Source organism: Opisthocomus hoazin, chromosome 8 (assembly GCF_030867145.1).
Source record: "Opisthocomus hoazin isolate bOpiHoa1 chromosome 8, bOpiHoa1.hap1, whole genome shotgun sequence".
NCBI lineage: Eukaryota > Metazoa > Chordata > Aves > Opisthocomiformes > Opisthocomidae > Opisthocomus > Opisthocomus hoazin.
Genome location: NC_134421.1, coordinates 9664729 through 9685708, shown reverse-complemented (window position 1 = coordinate 9685708; position 20980 = coordinate 9664729). Strand labels below are relative to the sequence as shown.

Here is a 20980-nt window from a genome sequence, read left to right as displayed (position 1 = left end):
GAAATCAAGTACTTCAATCAGGAATTTCAGAAGAGATTTTTATCATCACAGAACAAAGATGAAACCCGGCATTCAAGCTGAAGCAGGCAAAATTTTCACCTGAATCCGTTTAAAAAAAACCAAACACAAACGAACAAAAAGCTCTTCATTTGTCTGTTTGGAAGCAAACAAACAGTGAATCAGAATTGTAAAAAAATAGGAATTGTTCTCCCTAAACTCTGGCTAGCATTATCATAAAGTGATTATATTGTTCATTAATATTTCCAGTCTAGGGAAGGGCAGTGGGTGTGGTAGGGAAGAACCTAAACTGAGCTTCCTGAATTCTGCTACGTATGTTATTCTCTTGAGTAAATTATAGAAAATAAACTAGAAACTAAAAACTAAATAGCATGATCATCAGACTAGTTTTTGAAGTGTCACAGCTTTTAAAACCTTCACTTCAATAAACAAATCTGATTCAGGCCCGTGTTTCAGAGCATAGCTGTGGTTCTGTCCCCTGTAATAAATGCATAACAGATACACCTGCAGAGGTGCAACAGGAACACCCATTCAGATTTCTATTCATTCCACCTCCACACATCCCATGCCAAAATTTGTGTGTCCACAGGATCCCCATTTTATATTTTTCCTCGAGGTCTAAGTCTGTCCTTTTTTCAGTTTCTGCATCTAACAGCTCACTTCTATGTTTACAAGCTCCTTTTCCTAGTCTCCCCCCCCCCAGCAAGGGGACCACAGAGATAAACAATACCTTTTGTCGCCTGGTTGCTGATAGGAGGTGGATTTGATGCTGGCCTCTTTGTTGGATGAAGTGGTACAGACAAGGATGTTTCACCATACGGCCTGTCAGGGCTAAGGCTGCCGTCACTCAGCCGACATTCCCCTTGAATTAGATTGGAGTCTCGTGTATACTTGCCATGCTGAAAACTCAAGCCACTGTTGTGGACTATGCTTCTGTTTTCCTGAACCTTATGACCGGCTTCTGATGCACCCTCTTTCTTGATATATTTTTGAGTTTTACTTGTATCCTAGTATGGAAATGAGGAGAAGAAAAAAAGTGGAAGTTAATACATTCCGGCTACAAGTTCACTCCAGTTTTCCTAATTATACTATTGTGTATTTGAAAAAGTATTTCAGTTCCATCAGTGTCTGATCACTTTATGATTCCATCATTTCTTTTACGATAGATACCTCTTAAAAATGAGATACAAAATAGTATCTCTGTAAAAGCTTTTCCATATGCCCTTAAGGGTAACGCTACAGATAAATTACAGATAATATTGTACTCAATTTCTCTACTTTTGGGGTTTAGTTTGCAATGATCAAAACAAATGCAATTGCTCTTGATGAAGCTGGCCACTACAGCAAGCCATAACATAACCACTGACTACATAACAGGCCATTTGTTTTCAGTATTCAGCTGATGAGAAAACAGAAGCCAAACTGGGAATTACAAACAGTAAGGAGTTCCGTGTAGTTAGATATTCTTACCAAAAAAGCCTACAAAGCATGCAGTTAAAATACACCTATTAAACAGCACTGTTATCCTGCAATTTTATTTGCCCTACTTAATTGTTTAATTGTTATACTTCTAATACAGACAAGTTTACAAATACTAAAAAAAGTTCAGAGTGTAAGACACACAACCTTTCACTTACACATTACTTGTTGGATTCCACCTGGACGTCAGAAAGGAAAATTATGCCTACCTGCTGGCTGCTGAAAGGTTGTATCAGTTTGGCAGTATCAATTTCCTAAGCAAATATCTTTACTATAAATACTATCAACTGGTTCCACTTGTTCTGATGCTCTAGTTGGGAATAACAACGAATAAACAATACAGTGCTTCCCCAGTTTGAATGTCAATTTACACTTCTCTTCTAAAGTATTTTTTATTTTTCAAAATACTGCCCTGAGCGTCTTAATACTAGCCACTATGACAGAAGAGAGTTTGAAACGAAAAAGACCAAAACAACAACAAAGAAAAAAAGCATGACAAAAATATAATACTCGGTTACCATAACCGCAAGTTTCTATTCTCAGGTATGCAAAAGACCTGTCCACCAACCTTTCTGTACTTACAACTTCATGATCTCTTTTACCTAAAAAAATGTGTTCAAAATGTTTAAAGTATTGCTTTACCCGAGGGGTAATCCTTGAAGCTTCATTCAGGTGTCTAGCCCATGCTGAAGTCCCCAAGTCTCTTTCCTCTTCCTTCACAGGCCTACCTAAAGAGAAGTTCAACAAGTTTAAGTTTTAAAATCAATAACTAGGAATACAAAGTTCATTATTCATTTGAATGACTTTAAAAATAAAACAAGAAAGAAAGGAAAATACAATGGAAAATATTTCCCAGACGCACAATACAAGTTGTCAGAGCTGCTTGGTTCTACACACTAAACTGGGAAACCAATCTCACAGTATGAATACACCCAATTAAAGACCCATACACCACAGTAAGAAAGTCAAATATAGTTGTCCAAATTTGAACGTGCTGATGTTGACGACAGCTTGTTATTCTTTGTGATGATACAGTTTTTCTACCATGGCTTTGTATCATGAGGAGTTCATACAAAGAGGGACATTTCATTTTCAGGTATTATTGGTTGTATTGTTTCTATGCACTGACGTGCTATTCAGCACATATGGAAGATCTATGCTGATATGCCTATAGAGGAAGTGTCCACATTGAAAACACATTTACAGTACAGTTAACTGGTAAAATCAAGGCTATCCCAAGACACCAATTAAATTCTATTTTGGAGACCTTTTGAGTTTGGAGGCTTCTTTGCAAAACCTGCTAGCTGAGAAGCACGGTTTCGTCTTCTTCACCCATGCAGTTTGACACATGTATGGGGCCTGTCCAGAACAGAACTTTTTACTAACAGTCCATATGGTGCTGAATTTTACATCTGTGGCTAAAGCAGTGTTGATAACACACCACAATTTTGGCTGTTGTTGCACAGTGCTAGCACAGTGTCACGGCTTTCTCTTTTCCCACTCTGGCCCCCGCAGTGTAAGCAGGCTAGGCGTACGCAAGAGACTGGGAAGGGACACAGTCTTTACAGCTGACCTGAATTGGCCGAAGGGATATTCCATAAATATGACATCATGCTTGGCAATAAAAACTGGGGTAGAGGAAGGGGCTGGGCGCAAAGGTGACCTTCCAAGGCAGTCATTGCTCAGAGACTGGCTGGGTGTCAGTCTGCTTGCAGAAGGTGGTGGGTGATTGCCTTTGCACAACTTGTTTCTTTTCCCCTTCACTTACTAAACTGTCTTTATGCCAACCCACGAATAGTCTCACTTTTGCTCCTTCTGTTCTCTCCTTCATCCCACAGGGCAGAGGCACAGAACAAGTGGCTCTGTGGGTGCTTAGCTGCTAGCCTGAGTCAACCCACCACAATTCAGAAACCTGGATATTATGTTTTTCATAAAGTTACAAAGATGGAAAGATGCTGTGTGTGTCTGTGTGGCTTGCTGGTTAGGGTTTTGTGTTGGTTTTATTTATTTATGTATTTATTTTGGTTGGTGGGTTTTAAGGACATACAGCTTCAATTACCAGAACACAGTCCATGACATCACATTAGGCTTTTCTGTTACCCATGTAAACAAAAAACAAGATACTATTACTTCTTTGAATTAGCACCCTGTTTGTTGGCGGGGTTCTACTTGTTTCACATCAGCAAAGCTATAATCCTCTTCCGTTTCCTTCTCAAGTAAAGGATTTTCAAACATGACGACTCTCTTTCTCTCTGTTCCAAGAAGTGATTTCGATTCCTTTGAGGAGATTAGTCTTAATGTTCTGTTCTCTGTCATTCCCGAAACACATTTAACAGATGTCTGTTTTCCACAGACATTAAAATGCCACTGACAAAAAAAATTACCTCTGAATTCTCCTCTTCAACATTAGAATCTCCTTTAATGCACTGCATTCACAGCAGAAATTCAGAAGTAAAGCCAAATACACCTTCCAAAGATACATGCAAAATCGCCAAGCAGATTCCTCTGGATATCTAAGTAACATACATGCCATGAAAGCTACAACCATGAAGGTACTGTCAATCTTTTCTGAAGGAGATTACACTTTCAGTGAGATTATGCTTTCAATCTAGCCATAACTTCGCCACTCTTGTAAGGATGCCACAAAACTTCCAGATGGCAGTACTTAGAAGATGTATTCTGACGATCTCTCAAGCTGAGTTTGTCCCAGTTTTCAGAAGTAACATTTACTTTTTTATAGAGAAAGAAAAAAAACAAACCCAAAAAAAACAAACCCAAAGAACATACCTTTTTAAGTGTCGGTCTGATTTACTTAAAACCTTGCCTACAAATCTAAAAATTTTAATTAAAGTGCTTACTCTGAGCAGTTTGTCCAAGAGCTGAGAGCAGCAGTGTCATTAGTTCAGATACCTACCACATTCCGTTGTTTTGTGGCTCTGAGATGGCTGTCTGTCTTTATGTCGACTCCTAGGGTAGCTTCTGTGTTCCTGATGAGAGGTTCTTTTATCTGTGCAGTCTGTGCTTTGAGTATGACCTGGTAAACATGTAGTATAGTGCAATCCTGCTATAGAAAGCATGCCCTGAATAGCTTCTTCTTCTGTACTTGTCGAGGTAGGACATTCCCTAGAAAAATAAAGGAGTATTAAGTAGTTCAAAACTGAACTCTAAATTTCTCCGAAGGAATTATTTTTACATTGGTATAAAGCAGAACCATAAATACATGAGAAAAGGTCTAACAGTTTATAAAAAAATGCCGACAATGTGCTTACTTTTTAGTGGGAGTTTCATTTCTGGATGGCTTCTGAGTATTTTGACAAAGGTCTCTCACGACCTTAGATTCCTCTTTGAAATTTGATGTGACTTCCTGTTTCTCCTCATCACCTGAGCTTTCTGACTCCTCTGTGGAGGAATCCTTCTGCTGAAAAAAGGGGAAACAGTATGCAGAATGGTCACTCTGCCTCCTAAATAGAGACGTTACCTTCCTTTATGCAAAGTAAAAAATTCAAAAGCTTCCAGGTCCAACTTTTTTTATATATATAGTATTCAGAATGCAGTGAATTTGAATATAGCAACTGAGATGCTATACATCCAAATTTTGTAACACTACCTAGTACATGCTCCAGCAATACAGAAAGCATCTCTGAAATTCATTTTCTTACAGAAAACATTACACATATTAAACCATGCACAAATCATTGTATTTTTTTTAAAGAGAGCATTGATTGATCTGATCTTCTATAGTCAAATTAGAGGAAAAAATGTGGAAGCATAGTTCCAAGCAGCAGCCAGAATTGATGCATCGACAACTGACACATAATGGGACATATCCTGCCCCTACTAACTGTTCCTGTTCCTGCTCTGACAAAAGCTAACTTTCTGCACCAGCATCCCTCTTGTGAGTGACAGAAGCACTCCGGTAAATCCGGAACACAGCAGGAACAAAGACACAGCAGCTGTTGCCTCTCTTACAGTGCCACTGCCTCATTTCATGAATGAAAGGGCTTTTCAGCTCCTGGTGAGATTACAGCTTGTATGGACAGAGGTTTCTCACAGGTAGAGCAAACATATGCGACTCAATATGCCTTTATGTGAAGCAATGGCTACAATAGATATGTTCCACCCTGGTAATTCAGATTGATCTATTTTCAACAAGCACAGAGAATGCCACAAGTCTTTTTCAAGCCAAGGAATACAAATGACATTCAATAAAAGTGTTGAAAGTGGAAGATCAGAACATGGAGGAATCATAATCCTTCCAATATCCCTATCATCAAAAACGGAACTGAAATGAATGAAGTGCATTGTATCACCAAGGGATGTTTTTAAACAATAGCTTCATTCACAACAGCAGCTTGCTAATCTTTGACACTTGGAAAGTGACACAAAAGGGCAATTAAATTATAACTACGACTGAATGTTGGTAATAAAGCTATCATCTTGTTTTGCTAAGATCTTCTTCAGTGCAATATAAAAACATAAAAAGGATTTACAAGAGCTACTGACATAGTTCATTTTGGATATATCATTACAAAAGACAAATTTAAACGTGCAGAAAAATTATTCCATTAGATACTATTAGAAATTAAGAAGCAGAAGAATACAGAAGGAACTAAGAGTAAATGGCACTAATATAAAACATTTCACTCAATGACAAAATCTTCCAAAACTAGCTACATTCTTCTTTGAAGAAGAAATACATCACTTCTGAATAACTATTGATTGTGTGTCTTAAAAAACAGAAACCTGCTGAGCCAAAGTTGCTGACAATGCTGTTTAGGAAACCAGAAGAAGCCACCTCATGAAGGTTCCTATCACTTATTCCAACATCTAGGTAAGGTAATGATGGAAGACAACAAATATTAAAATAGATTTTGATCACCATGGAAAAAGCAGGAATTTGAAAACTTCTTGTAAAGTCTTTTAATACGCTGAAGATTGAAAGAAAGACCAAACCATTAGCTTTCCAGAAGCACAGAACAAAAATCTTAAGAAATCACTCCACCCTACTAGCATTTTACTGCTATCCAATTAGACTTGAAATTAGTAAGTCAGAGCACGCTTTTGCAAGGGAAAAAATCATAAAACATTTATCTATACATATGCACATTTCTAAGTACTAAAAGTTGGATTAAAATACATGTGTATAAATATAGATATGTGTGTGTGCATTTATATTTCGTCTAGTTGTAAAGAAATAACTACAATCTAGACCCTCAAATGGAGGATTATTTCAAATAGTCTAAAACACCTCAACAGGATTTACCCACTTCAGCTTACTTAAAAAAGTGAAGGCCTGTAAGATTGTTTCCATTTAACCATGCTCTAAAATGAAACTGTGTGGTAGCTACTCATGATTCTAATGATGAAATTTAGACTTGTTACAGAAGAAACGAACAAAGCAACTAGGATCTAACTTTTCTTAGACTTTGCATACTCCAGAGCAGGGCTCATCCTTTACCAGCCCCTCCTTAATGACAAATAGGATCACAAAATTTGGCTCAAGCTATCACATCTTGTCACTTTTCTCAACACTAGAATAAATGAAGAATAAGGCAGAACCGTACATTTGAGTTATTAACTTGAACAAGAATTAAATACTTCTGTTATTGCTCTTTTAACACAAACTTTGACCAGGTGACTTTGAAGTGAGTGAGCAAAATTATATTAAATTGCTTCATTAACTCTTGTGACGTTTTCTAGCTGTACCTGTGTAGTGCAATCAGGCTCAGATTCTTCTGAATCAGAAACATCAGAGTACTCTGAAGATCCATTCCTGAGTTCTGATTTCACACTTTCAAAGAACACTGAGGAGAGAAAAATTAAAATATAAGACCCAACATTTATTACATGTAATATTTAACAATTGTTTTCGCTGTAAAGAACACTAAACACAGATGTAGCTTTTACCAATCTGTAAACAAAAGCACATGCACACACTGATCTGGTTCGCAAACCAAGTTTGCTTAAAACTCTAGTGAGTTGCCTACTGTTAACCAACAGACTCCTCAAGCGGCTCACTGAGTGAAGGCAGAAGAGAAACCAGTTGCAGCGGGAACGTGTATTTTTTCTCTCCCATACAGCACATACTCCACAGGTGGCACCTTGAACAATTTCTGCTTTTATATATAGGCTAGAGTCAGAGAAATGGCTCTCAGAAAAAGTTAATTAGACGTAATCTTCAATATTCTTTTGTCTTAGACTCTCCGAACCTCAAATTTCTTTGATTAAAAAGTAAAGCAGTTTTACAGAAACACTAAACATGGAAGTGGGAGGATATTAAGTGATTCAAAGGTAACACAACCATTTCGTTACTTGCAGTTTTACTTTTACGTCACAATTTACTGGCATATTCTGCCACTTCTGTGCTACTACAAAGCTGCCAATCGCGGTTAAAATGCAGGCTTGTTAAAGAAGATTAAGATATTACTGTGATGATACACACTATACTTGCATCGGTTTTCATCACAGAAAGACCTGAAAAGGAAGAGGAGGAGAGGAAATACCAACCTTAAACATGCTTTTTGCTAGTAGCACTAATCAGAGCATGAGGTGTCAAAACAGACATCAAAAACACTGGCATACGACAAAGCAATCAATCAAATCATCTAGTCCGCATGGTTTACTTTTTTAAGCACTGAAAGAACTCAGACATGAAGTAGCTGAGCAGCTCTCAGAAGCACGTACTCTTAAAAGACAACGTATGCCCCCAACCACCACAAGCAGGAAACACATTTGTCAGTGTTTGGAACCCAAGGCTCAGGGTCAGTGGGCTGCATAGCTGTGTCAAGGCTGCTGGCAAGAGATTTTGATTCAGTACAAATTTGTGAGAGACTACAACACGCAGCTTAACTAACAGAAGTTTTTTTGGAGAAAAGCCAAATAGAATAAAAAATTTATAAATCTGTGTCAAGAAGGTAGTGGATAAAGAAAGCAACATACCTTTTTCAAGTTTTCAAGTACTTACAGTTTCAAACTATGCTGAAAGCAATTCAACATTTTAACTTGTCTTCACTTCAGAGCTAATTTCTGATCTATGTTGGTTTGCTTTCAGCACAGTTTTATATGAAACGACATAAACAGAATGCAATTCTTCATGACTCATTAATTACAGAAGCATAAAAGATGTACCTGCAACCCTATATACACTGCAATTCTAGTAGGGTTTTGTTCCTATTGTAGACTGTGACAAAGCTCATAAAAAGGCGTCAAATACATTTCAAGGGATATTATTAATTTCTAAACGCTGCATAAGTGGAAATTACTTTTAGAGTCCGAAGAAAGCTAAGAATGAGACAGGTTATCAGAAAGTGAATAAAATCAAAGGCTAGAACTGAAATCTAGAGAAGACTAATTAAGCTTAAGATAGTATTAGAAAGAACTGTGAGGATACCGAAACACAGTAAACAAGCAACACTCCATATGAAGTTAAGCTACAGAAAGTAATGCTCAACATATTGCAATAAAATGAATACTCTGAATTACTGTAGCTCAAAAAACCCAAGGGATTTCTTATGATAACTCAAGCCTTCAGCTCATTTCAAGAAGGCAAACAAGATTCTAGGATAAGCAACAGCATTCATGATACAGAAATAATTCTGTTACACAGCTCAAATGAATTTTCATTTGAACTGTTGCCTTTTTCAAAGAAAAAAATTGCTCTCAACTTAAGAGACAAAATGAAGGGGCAAGAACAATTAAGGATATCTGAGTATGCTCACATGCGGAGCTTCAGATCTTAGGCAAAAGTTAATGTGTAAATAATGAACCACAATTTAAAAATAAACCAACTTCAGGAAGGCTCCTCAGGAACTTTTCTTCTTTCTGTCTTAAGGAACTGGAAATTTTAAGATGACAAAACTATTAAGAAGAAATGTGAGTCTTGATTCAGCAAGACAGAAAAGAAACTGGACATACAGATAATTAGCCATATAGAGACCATACTAAGATTTATAAAAGCAATGCGAAATATAGAGTCTCATACTTTAGAAGCCCTCTTACTTCTGTAACTACTAAGAGGGACAAATTATGTGTTATCTGCCTACTGTCTGGTAATATGATCTAGACTGAATGGCTAAAGCCACCTAAATTAATGAGACATTCCTGGTTCATTGGGGGCTGGGCACTAGCATCTGTGACACAACACGCTGTATGAGCCTTAGGTCTCATCCAATTTGGCTATGCCAATATTCCTATATGCAGCCAAACCACTGTCCACTTCTACCACTTCCTTATTTTGCAGACTCTGTGCAAAGTAGTCAGAGAATACCTCCCCAGTTTTGCTTCTGCCTTATACTGTTCAAAAAGCCTGAGAAGCTGCATTTCTTTACATTCCTCTGCAAAAAAAAAAAGAAAAAAAAATAATCCCTTCTCTTTCACACACAGGTTTCAGATACATTTACTGATCTTCACAACAACACATCATGTATTATTAGAACCCCTCATCTCTTCATCCATGAATGTGATTTGTAACTGAGCTTTCAAAAATTCAGTCTAAATATACAAGCTAGGTTTTGGGGTATTGTTTGTTATTTCTGTGAACTACCTTGGTAACTACTACTGTTACTTTAAAATGAACCAGTCTACTCTCAAAGTTACGGCTCTGCACGTTTCCATAAAATTGAAGGAATACTTCAGAAATCGAGTGAATGAAAGCAGTTGTTATCTGTAAGATCACGCTAAGCTACTGTGATTCAAAAAAAATCTCTTAGATCACCTTCCCTTTACCCATACAAAGTATCTTGCTCTGTTAAGAAAGGCTTTTGATCTTTGTCTCTCTGATAACACTGGGTCACCATTTAGAACCAGGATCTTGGCATGACACAAAGCTATATAGAGCTTGATCTGTTTAAAGGGATCTCTCTGTGGACACTGCCTCTGGGCCTAAATCCCAGTAAGAACAACAGAAAGTGGTAGCTGTTACAGACACAGGTAGTTCCTTTTATGGAATTCTCTGCAGAACAGTATCTTTTCTCTCTTCCTCTCTCTCTCTGTAGACCTTCAGTTAAGGCAAATTAATCAAATATAGTTGATCTTTAAGAGGGATGTTTGAAGACTCTCACTATTCAATTAAAAATATTAGCAGCAGTCCCGAGTACTCAGTTTCTGAAGAACTATCTCAACCTTCACTTCTAGCTCTAAGTACATTTCTTACATTTAGATACACACTGCCATATTCATTCTGTGTCAAACAACAGCAACAATTTTGAAGAAAATCTACCATTTCTCTATATGATTGAATCTTTGGTTCAAGTATAAAACATAGTTTAATTTACTTAGTTTAATTTGAAAGTGGAAAAACACCACACAGGCCTACACCCTCACTAAACAAGCCGTGTGCCTCGTTGGTTCATTAGTACCCAAGAGGGACTTCTTCCCTGTGCTAATTTTTTAATGCTGTCCTCTGTGACCTTTGGAAGCACAGTCAACAGGGATTACAAATTGCTTTGTAAATGAAAATAATTAAATATTTTCTCCAGACTAGCAATAGACTCAAATGTTGTTACGGACTGTTGTGCAGGAAACTAAGGGAACTGTAAGTCTCTAGAGGAGTCTTGCTATCTTTTAAGTGTTGATCTCAGTTTCCCAATACATAGCTGCTGAGCCCTTGTAAGCACTATTGCGAAAGGATGTGACACTTGTAGTTAAAGAGAGCTGAACAGCTATGTCAAGGACCAATCTGTCACCGCACACAGACAGTGCTATTAAAAATAGGCACTGAAAACAGCCATTCAGTATTGATACAAGTGAATACTTAGCCAAGCACTGCTGAATACTGGGCAGGAAGGCTTGAGGCTACCCAAAGACCACAAAAGATCAACTCCTAGTGAAGGATAGTTTAAAGTACTGGAAAGTGAGGATGAAGTGTTTTACAGATAACCTAAATTCTTCCCCAGCCTTGCAGATTACTGCAAAGGTTGAAAGCAGAAGATTTTATTAATTCTAAATTATGTTTGATCACTTGTATGAAAAAACATATTCATTAGCAAAACATACAAAATTGTGTGATCAAGTATGTAATCATGAAATGGAAGAGAAAAGTGAAATATAAGATAGGTTTAAAACTAGTTGCATGTTATGATCTTTTATTCTCTACAATGAATAATGTGATGAGCTTTTCACACTGAAGTGTATTTTTGTCAAGAAAAATCAGCATTCTTGCATTACAAAACAGACCAAAATGAACAAATACTCATCTAGAACACCAGCCAAACATCCGCTCTGAAAAATGCTGTACATAGTATTCAAGATGGCACTAACATAAAAAGGTGAGTTTTACTTTTCAGCTCTATCCTGTTAGCTTCTTCCGTGGACAGATAATATTTGACAGATGTTTTAACTTCTAATATTGCTTCTCTGATGTATTAGTTTATCCTCTTTATACTTTGGTAGAATTTCAGTCAGACTTCACAACAGTTAGACCCTATTCAAGACCATCAAAATGTTCAACTGATAGCACTTAGAGACAAGCTTACTGTTCAGTGGTTTCTGGGCATCTGCATTCCCTTCTCCTTCAGATCCTGAGGGCTGGTCTTCTACCTTAACAGTCATCTTTTTCGACCTTGTCCTGTCATCCTCATCTTCACTATCTGCTGTGTAAAGACTTCGATCTGTAAATGGACGTCTCTCATCTCTGTCTCACAAGAAAAAAAAGAATCATTACTATTCTTACAAACCTGAAGCAATTTTTTTCCTTTCATTATTCACAACACGCTCTCGAGACACAACAGTAACTTCCTCTTATGCTCATCTCTTCATTCCGAATTGTACATATTCCCATTTTACTCTCTGTATAACTGTCATTTACATAAAGATGCGAATTTTTACACCAGAATATGTTTAATGAGAATCACTCTAACAGATGGATAGAAAACAACCGTTTCTTCTTTGAAGCATTCCCTTCAGCACAAACCCTACTGAGCAACTGAATGAAATGCTGTAACAAAGGAACACGGAAAGCATCTCCTCCTCTTTGCTCCATAATCGTGGCTCCACTAGGGGGCAGCAGATACAACAGGCAACACATTCCTTCTATAATGCGAACACGAATCTTACTGGTAAGAGCAAACTTAGAGCTCCATAAACAGAAAAGAAATGTTATTAACTATTAGCATGCTCCAGACCATAATGACTAGGAAGAAGTAATCCAAAATCAGCCCTTTGTACCTAATTATTCTTCCATTTGATAGCAGAAGGCGAAGATCGTTGCATTTTGTTCGCCATTCGGGTACTGTAGAAGATGGCTGAAAGGGCTTGTTAAATCTCCCGTTCAGTCTGGAGCTTGTGGTATCCTAAAGAAGTAAAAGCAATGTTATTTATTATTTATTTCTATAAATTCAGTTGTTTTCTATGCACCCCACAAAAGCTTAAACTCTGCACCAATGAAGGTCACCTTCCTGATAACCAACCAAAGAAAGCTCAGACAAAACATGTTTGGATGCAAAAAACAGCAGACTGCATCTCTTCTTTCCTCGAAATCATCTATACTCTCCTGAAGCATCTGCAACAACTATGACTTCACTATAATACTCCTTCTATGTTTCCTTCGGAGAATTATCACTGTAATCAAAACAAAGAAATACCACTAAAGACAGGGAAGCCAAAAGCTAGGCTTGGAACTGATAAGTCAACTCCCGGATTGGGTATCTAGTCCCTGGAACTGGTATCCCGGAACTGATTTATAGGACAGTAAACCATCAGTAATGGAAAGTAATCTGCTGTAAACAGAACCTTCTTAGCTCCAAGAAATTTACATTTGACACACACTCTGAAGCAACCAGTGATACACTCCTGTGCCAAACCAAGAACATATAAAATAGTATTTAGAACATATAAAATAGTATTTTTTTTACAAGCCAATACTGACATTGAACAATATATTTCTCCATTAAATGACAACAACTAATACTCCTGAACATTTTATTTTAAAAACTGTTTGTAGCAATGAACTCCACAAGTTAACTATCTGTGGTAAATTTTAAGTTCAGCTTCTTGTCTTTGGGGGCTAAGTGAATGTCTCTTGTTCATGCCTTATGAAGATCTATGTAAAGATCCAAATCAGTACTTCTCCACTATGACAGTCCATCCTGTCCAACCTGAATTTGTCAGCATTTCTTATTCTCAGAAGGTTACTTATTTCCTTTCATAAAGCTACTTATTTCCATTCTCTCGCTCTTTCTCCCATTTCTGTTGCTGCGTTTTGAAATAAGGTCATCAAACCTGAAAAAACACAATTTTTCCAGAGACTACGTTTCACTCATTCACTCCATGATACCTTTGTAATACAAACCACAAAGTGCACAGCCCCACACTGGAGACCAAAGGCAGCCTTAGGCTTAGTGGTAGGGAGATACAGTCACACAGCAAATAGGAACACGGCCGAAAACCAAGGCTAATCAAATTACAGTAACTGGACTATAAGAAAGAGCTACCTAAAAACACATTGAGAAGCAGCCTCGTTCAGAGCCTCACCAAACCAATGCTTTGCCAGCTCCCTTTTCTTCATAGAGCTGATTCAAAGTAGCACTTCATAGCTGCAGCAGTCCTAATTAAAAAACTGTACTTCAAGTAGGCAGCGGATTCAGGGCACCTTATGAACGAAAAGGTTGAAGAAACCTCCACAAAAAACTCGAAAGTAACCAAAACCAAATCTATCCATGTCTCGTATGGCAGAGAGTAGTGGCCTGTACTCTCATGCATATCAAAAGCTTTTCCCTTTCAGCAGCGATTAGAAATCTACTCTGGTTTTGTTTTTCTTGCACATAACTTCATACTTGCCTCCTCCCACGGTGACATCTCCAGCCTTTTCAGTACCTCCCTGGTGTGGAGTTCCAGGATGTCCAGATTAGAAGGAGTTTTGGTAGCATGGTCTCGCAGTTTCCTCACCCTTCGTCTGGAGTGGTGAGGGGAAGTTGTTTCATGCAAAGACCGTGAAGTCGAACTCACACCAAGAATTCCCTGAGTTTTAACTAGTTTGTTGTTCTCCTCCTTTAATTAAAAACATGTATTTCAGAATCGTCTCAGAGGAATATATCCACATATTTAAGCGTTGCTCCTTATTCATCTAATTAAATGCAAACTATACAAATAAAATTGTTAGACCTTCTACAGAAGTACTTCAGATTTCCTATAGAATTAATGTACAAAGCTTAGTTCTACTGCACCTCTTTCCCTTTTGGGGCCTTTATACTCTCCCATAACAGCAGTACTTAACACCAAGAGTTACCACCAAAATCTTAGGTTTTATTCATGAAGGTAGCATAGGGTAGACATGTACTTGCACCCAACAGATCATATTTCTCTTCAGTTCTCAGAACTGTTCTCTCCACACACAAATGTGAGAATTTTTCAAGAATCAATATTCGTTAAGGAATAAAGGAGAAAACACTGGTACAGGAGGGGGAAAAAAGAAAGAAAAAAAACCACTGACTATATAACAAACAGCGACAAAGCATAAGAAAAAGAGCAAAAGAGACAACTGGACCAGAACTGACAAACAAGAGGGTAGAAGAATGTAATGTGCACAGAATTTCAAACTAAACTCTTTAACAACATATTCACAGTAATTATTTTAAGTAGCTATAAGTGAAAACATTTTAGAAATACTGACCTACAAATAATTTCAGCACTAAAAATACTTTAAAAAAAATACCTAAAACACCCTCACTATACATTTTCTTTATCTGAAATACCCATAGATTAGTATTCCCAACAGTATTCCTCTTGATCTTCTATTATTAAATGAATGTTAAATAAATTAAAAGGTGAATACAGTTAATCAGAAGCATAACTACCATGGAATTCCCTGATTCAAAGATTGTTTTTTTCTGCAGGCTTATGTAGGGTTGCCTCTGTTCTTACCTCTACTGAACGAATCACTTTTGAGAGCTCTTTTATGAGATGCCCAGGCCTAATGTTGTCTGGAATTTCAAAGGCATGTTCTGTTACAAGCTGTATGTAAAAAAGGGAAGAAAAGATACTTAATTCATTTTTTCAGATAAAAGCGGGAGTAATATGAAACAAACAAATCTACAGGGGGGGAAAAATAAACAAAAAACCCCCAAGTTAATTTGTGTAATAATGACTGCAAACTGCCAGAACAGACAGATACACACAGACACACTAAAGCTTCTAGTACAAGGTTTAGCACGCAGCAGATATCCCTCCATGTCACCATGAATCCAAAGGGGCAATATAAAGTCACTCTGACAACCACTTAGTTTTTTGTTTTTTTTTTTTGTTCCCCTCAGTACAATAACCAACTTCTCATTTTCCCCTTCGCATGGTCACTTCAGAAACTCAGTAGAGTCATGACCTTCAAAACAGCTAAAGGCTAAGGAAATTTCACTGTGGCAAACATTTAACCTAAAGAGCAAACCAAGAATAATAATCAGTAACCAACATGCAGATTTTTAGACATCTGTCTCACATTTCACTTCAAAAAATAACCTTCTTAACTTCTTCAGAATCTAATACGTCACAGAAAGCAATTAAAAAAAAAAAAATCATTCCCTATAAAAAAATTTAGGAAGCCTTAACAGTTTATGTTCCCTTTAATTCTCTGAAACAGTATCAGAACCAGATTTCCTACATATATATTACTAATCTGAGTAAGTCCAAACACTCTACAGTTAAATCTAGTAAAAAATATGTTTAATATTTTGTGTGTACAGTTTAAATGTGCCTCAGAACACTAGTTAGAATTAAACAGACAAAACAGCACCCACAAATAGATCAGAATGACTGACGTGAACTCTGGTATCCTCTTCCTTAATGGACTATTTAAATGGAAAAATATCCAACAAACACTTCCAGCTACCCACACTTCAAAAAATGAGATTCAGCAGCAAAATTATTGCTAGAAGCAATTTGATAGCGTATGTACATTTCATTGAATCTGGCTTCCTCTCAGTCATTAAAACGCATGCTCTCTCCCCCTCCAAAAAAACCAAGACGGATCTATAACCATGGTATAATAGTTCATTTCAGTGCCACTAATTCTACAGGAAAGATTAAATCAGCTGCTGTTATTTACCATTGTTTATCCTTTGAACACTACACATTTACATTTGGGACACGACACCTCTGTCACTAAACTACATCATTTTTCCAGTAAGTGACTGGTCATTTCAGGACCATTCGGTCCTTTCTGCTTCAGGACTTCACTCTCCCTAAAGCTGTCCTGTCCATGAAGACTTCAAGGGGAAGTGACTGATGCAATCCTCCAAAACACCGATTTCAAAGTTTCTCTGGTTCAAAAATACTGAAAAGCCTTCCTAATGCGAACGTAGTCTGTATCACAAGCACATTATTTTGCCAGTGTGATTTATAGTAACTCTTTGAGTAAAGTTCCACTGGCAAGCTCACTTGTTTGCCACTATAAAAGGTATCTATTTACACCAAAACTTTCTCAATTAAGCTGTGGCAGAGTAACTATTAAAAAAAAAAAAAAGGAAAAAAAGGAAAAAAGAAAAAAAAAATCCATCCAAGCAACTAAATATGCAAACAAATTCAAATGTATATATAACCTAACAGTCTGACAGAAGGGAAGGATGGGCAGGAAATACAAATACCCACGGACGGCATGTCTGAAAAGTTATTATCATTATTAAATAATTTGTTTTTAAGTTGTCTCTGCATACTGCCTCTTGGAAAAGAAACAAGCAGCCTTTGGGACTGAGGAATTCTCTTGTACTAGGGAGAACAGCAGCAACAAAATGGCCTAAGTATGTCAGATGTAAATTGCACGTAAAGAAAACAATGAAAAAAAAAAGCTATGATTCTTTCAAGAGCTTCAGGAAATGGTTTTATAAATGTTGGAAATATACAAAAGAAAAAGAAATTTGTCTTAAATCAAGAGGTACAGATTAAAAAAAAGTCATGGTAGGCAAATGAATCCACTCATCTTTGGAAACTAGCATGTCAGTGAAGTACATCAATACTTAAAAACATACACACAAAAATTAAAGATAAAAATAATACACCCCATACCCCTCCCTCCTTACAAAAACTCTGATTTTTTTTCAACAGCTACAAATACCTTTTTTAAAAGCACAGAACAGTTGCCCTGAATAGTCTTACTAATACACGAATCAAACATCTGAAAAATATAATCTGAGACCTATTGCTTATGCAAGCTGGAAGGACGCCTGATCTAAACCCTAAGAGCTCGGACTACCAGGTAGGTCACCATCATTACTGTATCAAGTAACCTGCAGACTGATGATCAGCACCAAAGCAATCAGAAGATACACATACTGATAAAAGCCTTGCACAAACTGAATTCAAATCAAGAAATGAAAACTAAAATAATTTTAGTAGCACTTAATCTGTATTCACAGTATCTTGTAACTTTTGGCCGTTTCTAAATATTGCAGAAATGAAGATACCACTGCCCTGCTGAAGATGAGTTTGAAATTCTCCAGCAAATAGTTTAAAACAATTTACTAAGCTAATTCACACGTCTGGTAAAGACATACTCCACGATACGTATGTGAAACCTCGGGAGCTGCCTTCTCATATGTGGAGTATTCATTTGTCATTTATTTTCAGAATCTGTCTGAAATCCCCAGCATGAGGAGATCATACAGCAACGTACAAAGCTCCTCCTGTCTTCAGCTGCATACAGCTACAATCCTATCATGCACATGGCCTGCTGCAAAGAAAAAAATCACAGCTCACTTACGGAGCAGTAGCTAGAAAAGATGAACGCAAGGCACAAAACATGGTAACTGGTGGACAGCAGACAAAGTTGTGACCAGATCACTGATGCTGTGCAGTTTCCTCACCATCGAAGTGTCTGTTCAGCCAGTGGTTTAGGAATACTCATAGGTCTCATTAATAAGCATTCAGAATGCAGCATATGCAATTAATTTTTTTCCACAGAAAAGTAGAAAACATATCACATTCTAGATGAAGTATTAATCAAACTATTTAATGAGCTGCTAGACAGTATACAAATGCTACAACACTACGCTACAGCAATCCAGAAAAGAGAAATTCCAATCCAATTTCAAATTAAAATAAGGATTTATACAGGCTATGTCTGACCTCAGTTATCAGCAGTTTGATTACTCGGCTTGCTTCTTATCCATGCCATGGATGTAGAGATAGCTTGGACTCACACATGGTTTAACAGCTTAGGCACAACATCCTATAAATACTAATACACTGCTTACTAGCTAGCTTTGGTCCAGAGTGGCACAGATGAAGAAACACTGGAGAACCAACTCAGAGGTGCTACAGAGGGCCAGCAAAGCTTCACCTGGAATCAGTAATGCTATACAGGCTGAACCCCAGCTGATTCCACACAGAGTAACCACCTCTGCATTTGCACCTCGTGTTCAGTTCCACAAAGCTCATTATGTTGGATGCAGCATCGTGCCAATTTCGTATCTGCTGTATAATAAGTTTTCTTACAAGGAGAACTTGCGAGCAGAAAGACCAAACAGATCTCCAAGAGCCAGTTCAAGTCAACATGGCCAGCAACAAACTGGAATTGACAACCTCTGTCAGAAGCAAACTGCCTGTCACTGAACAGCACTTCCCAGAAGCACAGGTTCCAAGAGCGCTTGTTAGCTCAGGCACATGAAAAAACACATGGAGTTAGGCCAGATCCAGTGCTGTGCCAAAACAAATACGGTTTCCTGGAGAGCAGAGCACCAGCAAAGCGAACGTAGACAACACATTAATGATTTTACAAGAGTCAGCCAATGTTCAGCAGCGACAGTATCCAACTGAAGTTAATATCCACACCTGAAGCTAAACCAACTCTGCAGCAATACAGGTGTACCTGAAACGAGCTCTCCAAAGCACTGACATTAATGGAAAATGCTAAATATCAGGGCATTCCATCCCTCCATTGCCTGAGACTAGGATGAATCAACTATATAAACAGATTTGTTAGAAAAAAGCCCCACTTTATCAGCTTATCCTCTAGCATTTTTCTCCCATCCTGAGTTGAAGCAAGATTCTACTTCTATCAGCTACAACGCAACAGTTTATTAATCAGTCTAAAAAGACTTTATTAGCATCATGGAATATAAAATCGTCCTGACGATTCTTCCCCAGATCAGCAGTACATAATCTCCATAGTCTTTCAGTAATCAATTAACAGATAAAAATAATATTAAACTTTAAAACGGCACAGACCTTCGCTTACTTCTAAATCAAAACAGAGTTCACCAAAACGGCAAACAAATACACTTATACTTACTTCTTTTTTCATCCATAATTTTAAAGCAGTAAGTAAAGACTTCACTCCTTGCACTAAATAGCTTGGAGGCTGGAAACCATCTTCCCTCAGTTCTAAGAAAAATACAGATACCAATTTAGAAACACATTAACAGCGAAACAACAGAATGATACCTACCTTCAGCCAATAATTGCCATTATGCAACAGCACAAAAATGGAAAACTTGTGCAAGCAAATGAAACATGACATCCTGTATTTGTATGCATACTGTAACAAAAAAAAAAAAACAACCCCAACCCAACCCTAAAGTGATTCTATGCAAAATCTTCTTTTTTGACTTCTTTGGTGAATTAGGGATAGTTTACAACACACTAAAGGTCAATTAGAACAAACCTCATCTAAAATACAGAACAACAGAAAACATATTTGAAGAAAGAAATTATTTTCATTTCATCCAGAAATATTTTAGTCAAAGGAGACCAGAAGGATGTGGGATGTATCTCTAAATTAGAATGCATATTGCTTATTCCCATGTACACAGCAAATGGTTCACACTAGCACACTTTCACTCCCCAAACATTTTCTGTCACCCTTCCAAATATCACAGTTCTCCCTCACACAGTCTACATCATTTTTCCTCCAAAATCAAAGGGGATGGGAGGTGGAAATCGTTCTGCTGCAGAAGCCGCTCTCCTTAAGAAAGCTGGTGCTCCCAAATGACCGCAATTCCTTTTCAATTTCCTCTTTGCCTTCATGGGGAAAGAAAGTAGGGAAAAAACAAATCCTCCATAAAGAGTCTACAAAAGTAGATTGTCAGAGAGCGTGGAGAGAGGCTGCAAATATTTCCACCTGTCAATAGTTCTAGTGTTGGTCCCTTTGCTGTTTGGCACATTTTTATTCCCTTAAAAGAATACAATAACAAACAGCATTGTTACAGATAATGTACTAGTCTGCTGGCAGAAAAAGGGAAGTTCTGTTACTGCACAGCCGTTCCTCCCTCCAAGACATCTCCTACTTGTTAAAGGGTACTAGCTGCCCACTAGCTGACTCAGTTCATAAAATTTTGAGAATACAATCCAGCACCATAGGCTGGATTTTTTTATCTGCAATAGAAAAGACTGCATGACATAAGAGTAATCAGAATTAATGAGTATCGGATAGGTGAACAAGTTACCTATTCTGAAGCCCCAAGAACTATGAAGAAAAATAGTTTAGATGAATGCCACAACACTTACAATATCATACAATAGTTCTTGCCAATGAAAAGAGAAAAGTAAAATGTGTATGACTGTT

At 37.4% G+C, this 20980-nt stretch overlaps 1 protein-coding gene across 1 annotated transcript in view; it reads right to left on the bottom strand.

The window, feature by feature from the left end:
- The window catches only part of KDM7A (lysine demethylase 7A), an 80024-nt gene that overhangs the window by 5028 nt on the left and 54016 nt on the right, over nucleotides 1-20980 (bottom strand). The window contains exons 10-19 of the mRNA XM_075428135.1: nucleotides 19709-19800; nucleotides 15355-15444; nucleotides 14272-14481; nucleotides 12661-12785; nucleotides 11970-12127; nucleotides 7204-7301; nucleotides 4767-4915; nucleotides 4412-4620; nucleotides 2140-2225; nucleotides 749-1025 (exon numbers count right to left, since the gene is read on the bottom strand). Of these exons, the coding sequence (XP_075284250.1) occupies nucleotides 749-1025; nucleotides 2140-2225; nucleotides 4412-4620; nucleotides 4767-4915; nucleotides 7204-7301; nucleotides 11970-12127; nucleotides 12661-12785; nucleotides 14272-14481; nucleotides 15355-15444; nucleotides 19709-19800 (1494 nt within the window). The remainder of the gene's footprint in view (nucleotides 1-748; nucleotides 1026-2139; nucleotides 2226-4411; nucleotides 4621-4766; nucleotides 4916-7203; nucleotides 7302-11969; nucleotides 12128-12660; nucleotides 12786-14271; nucleotides 14482-15354; nucleotides 15445-19708; nucleotides 19801-20980) is intronic.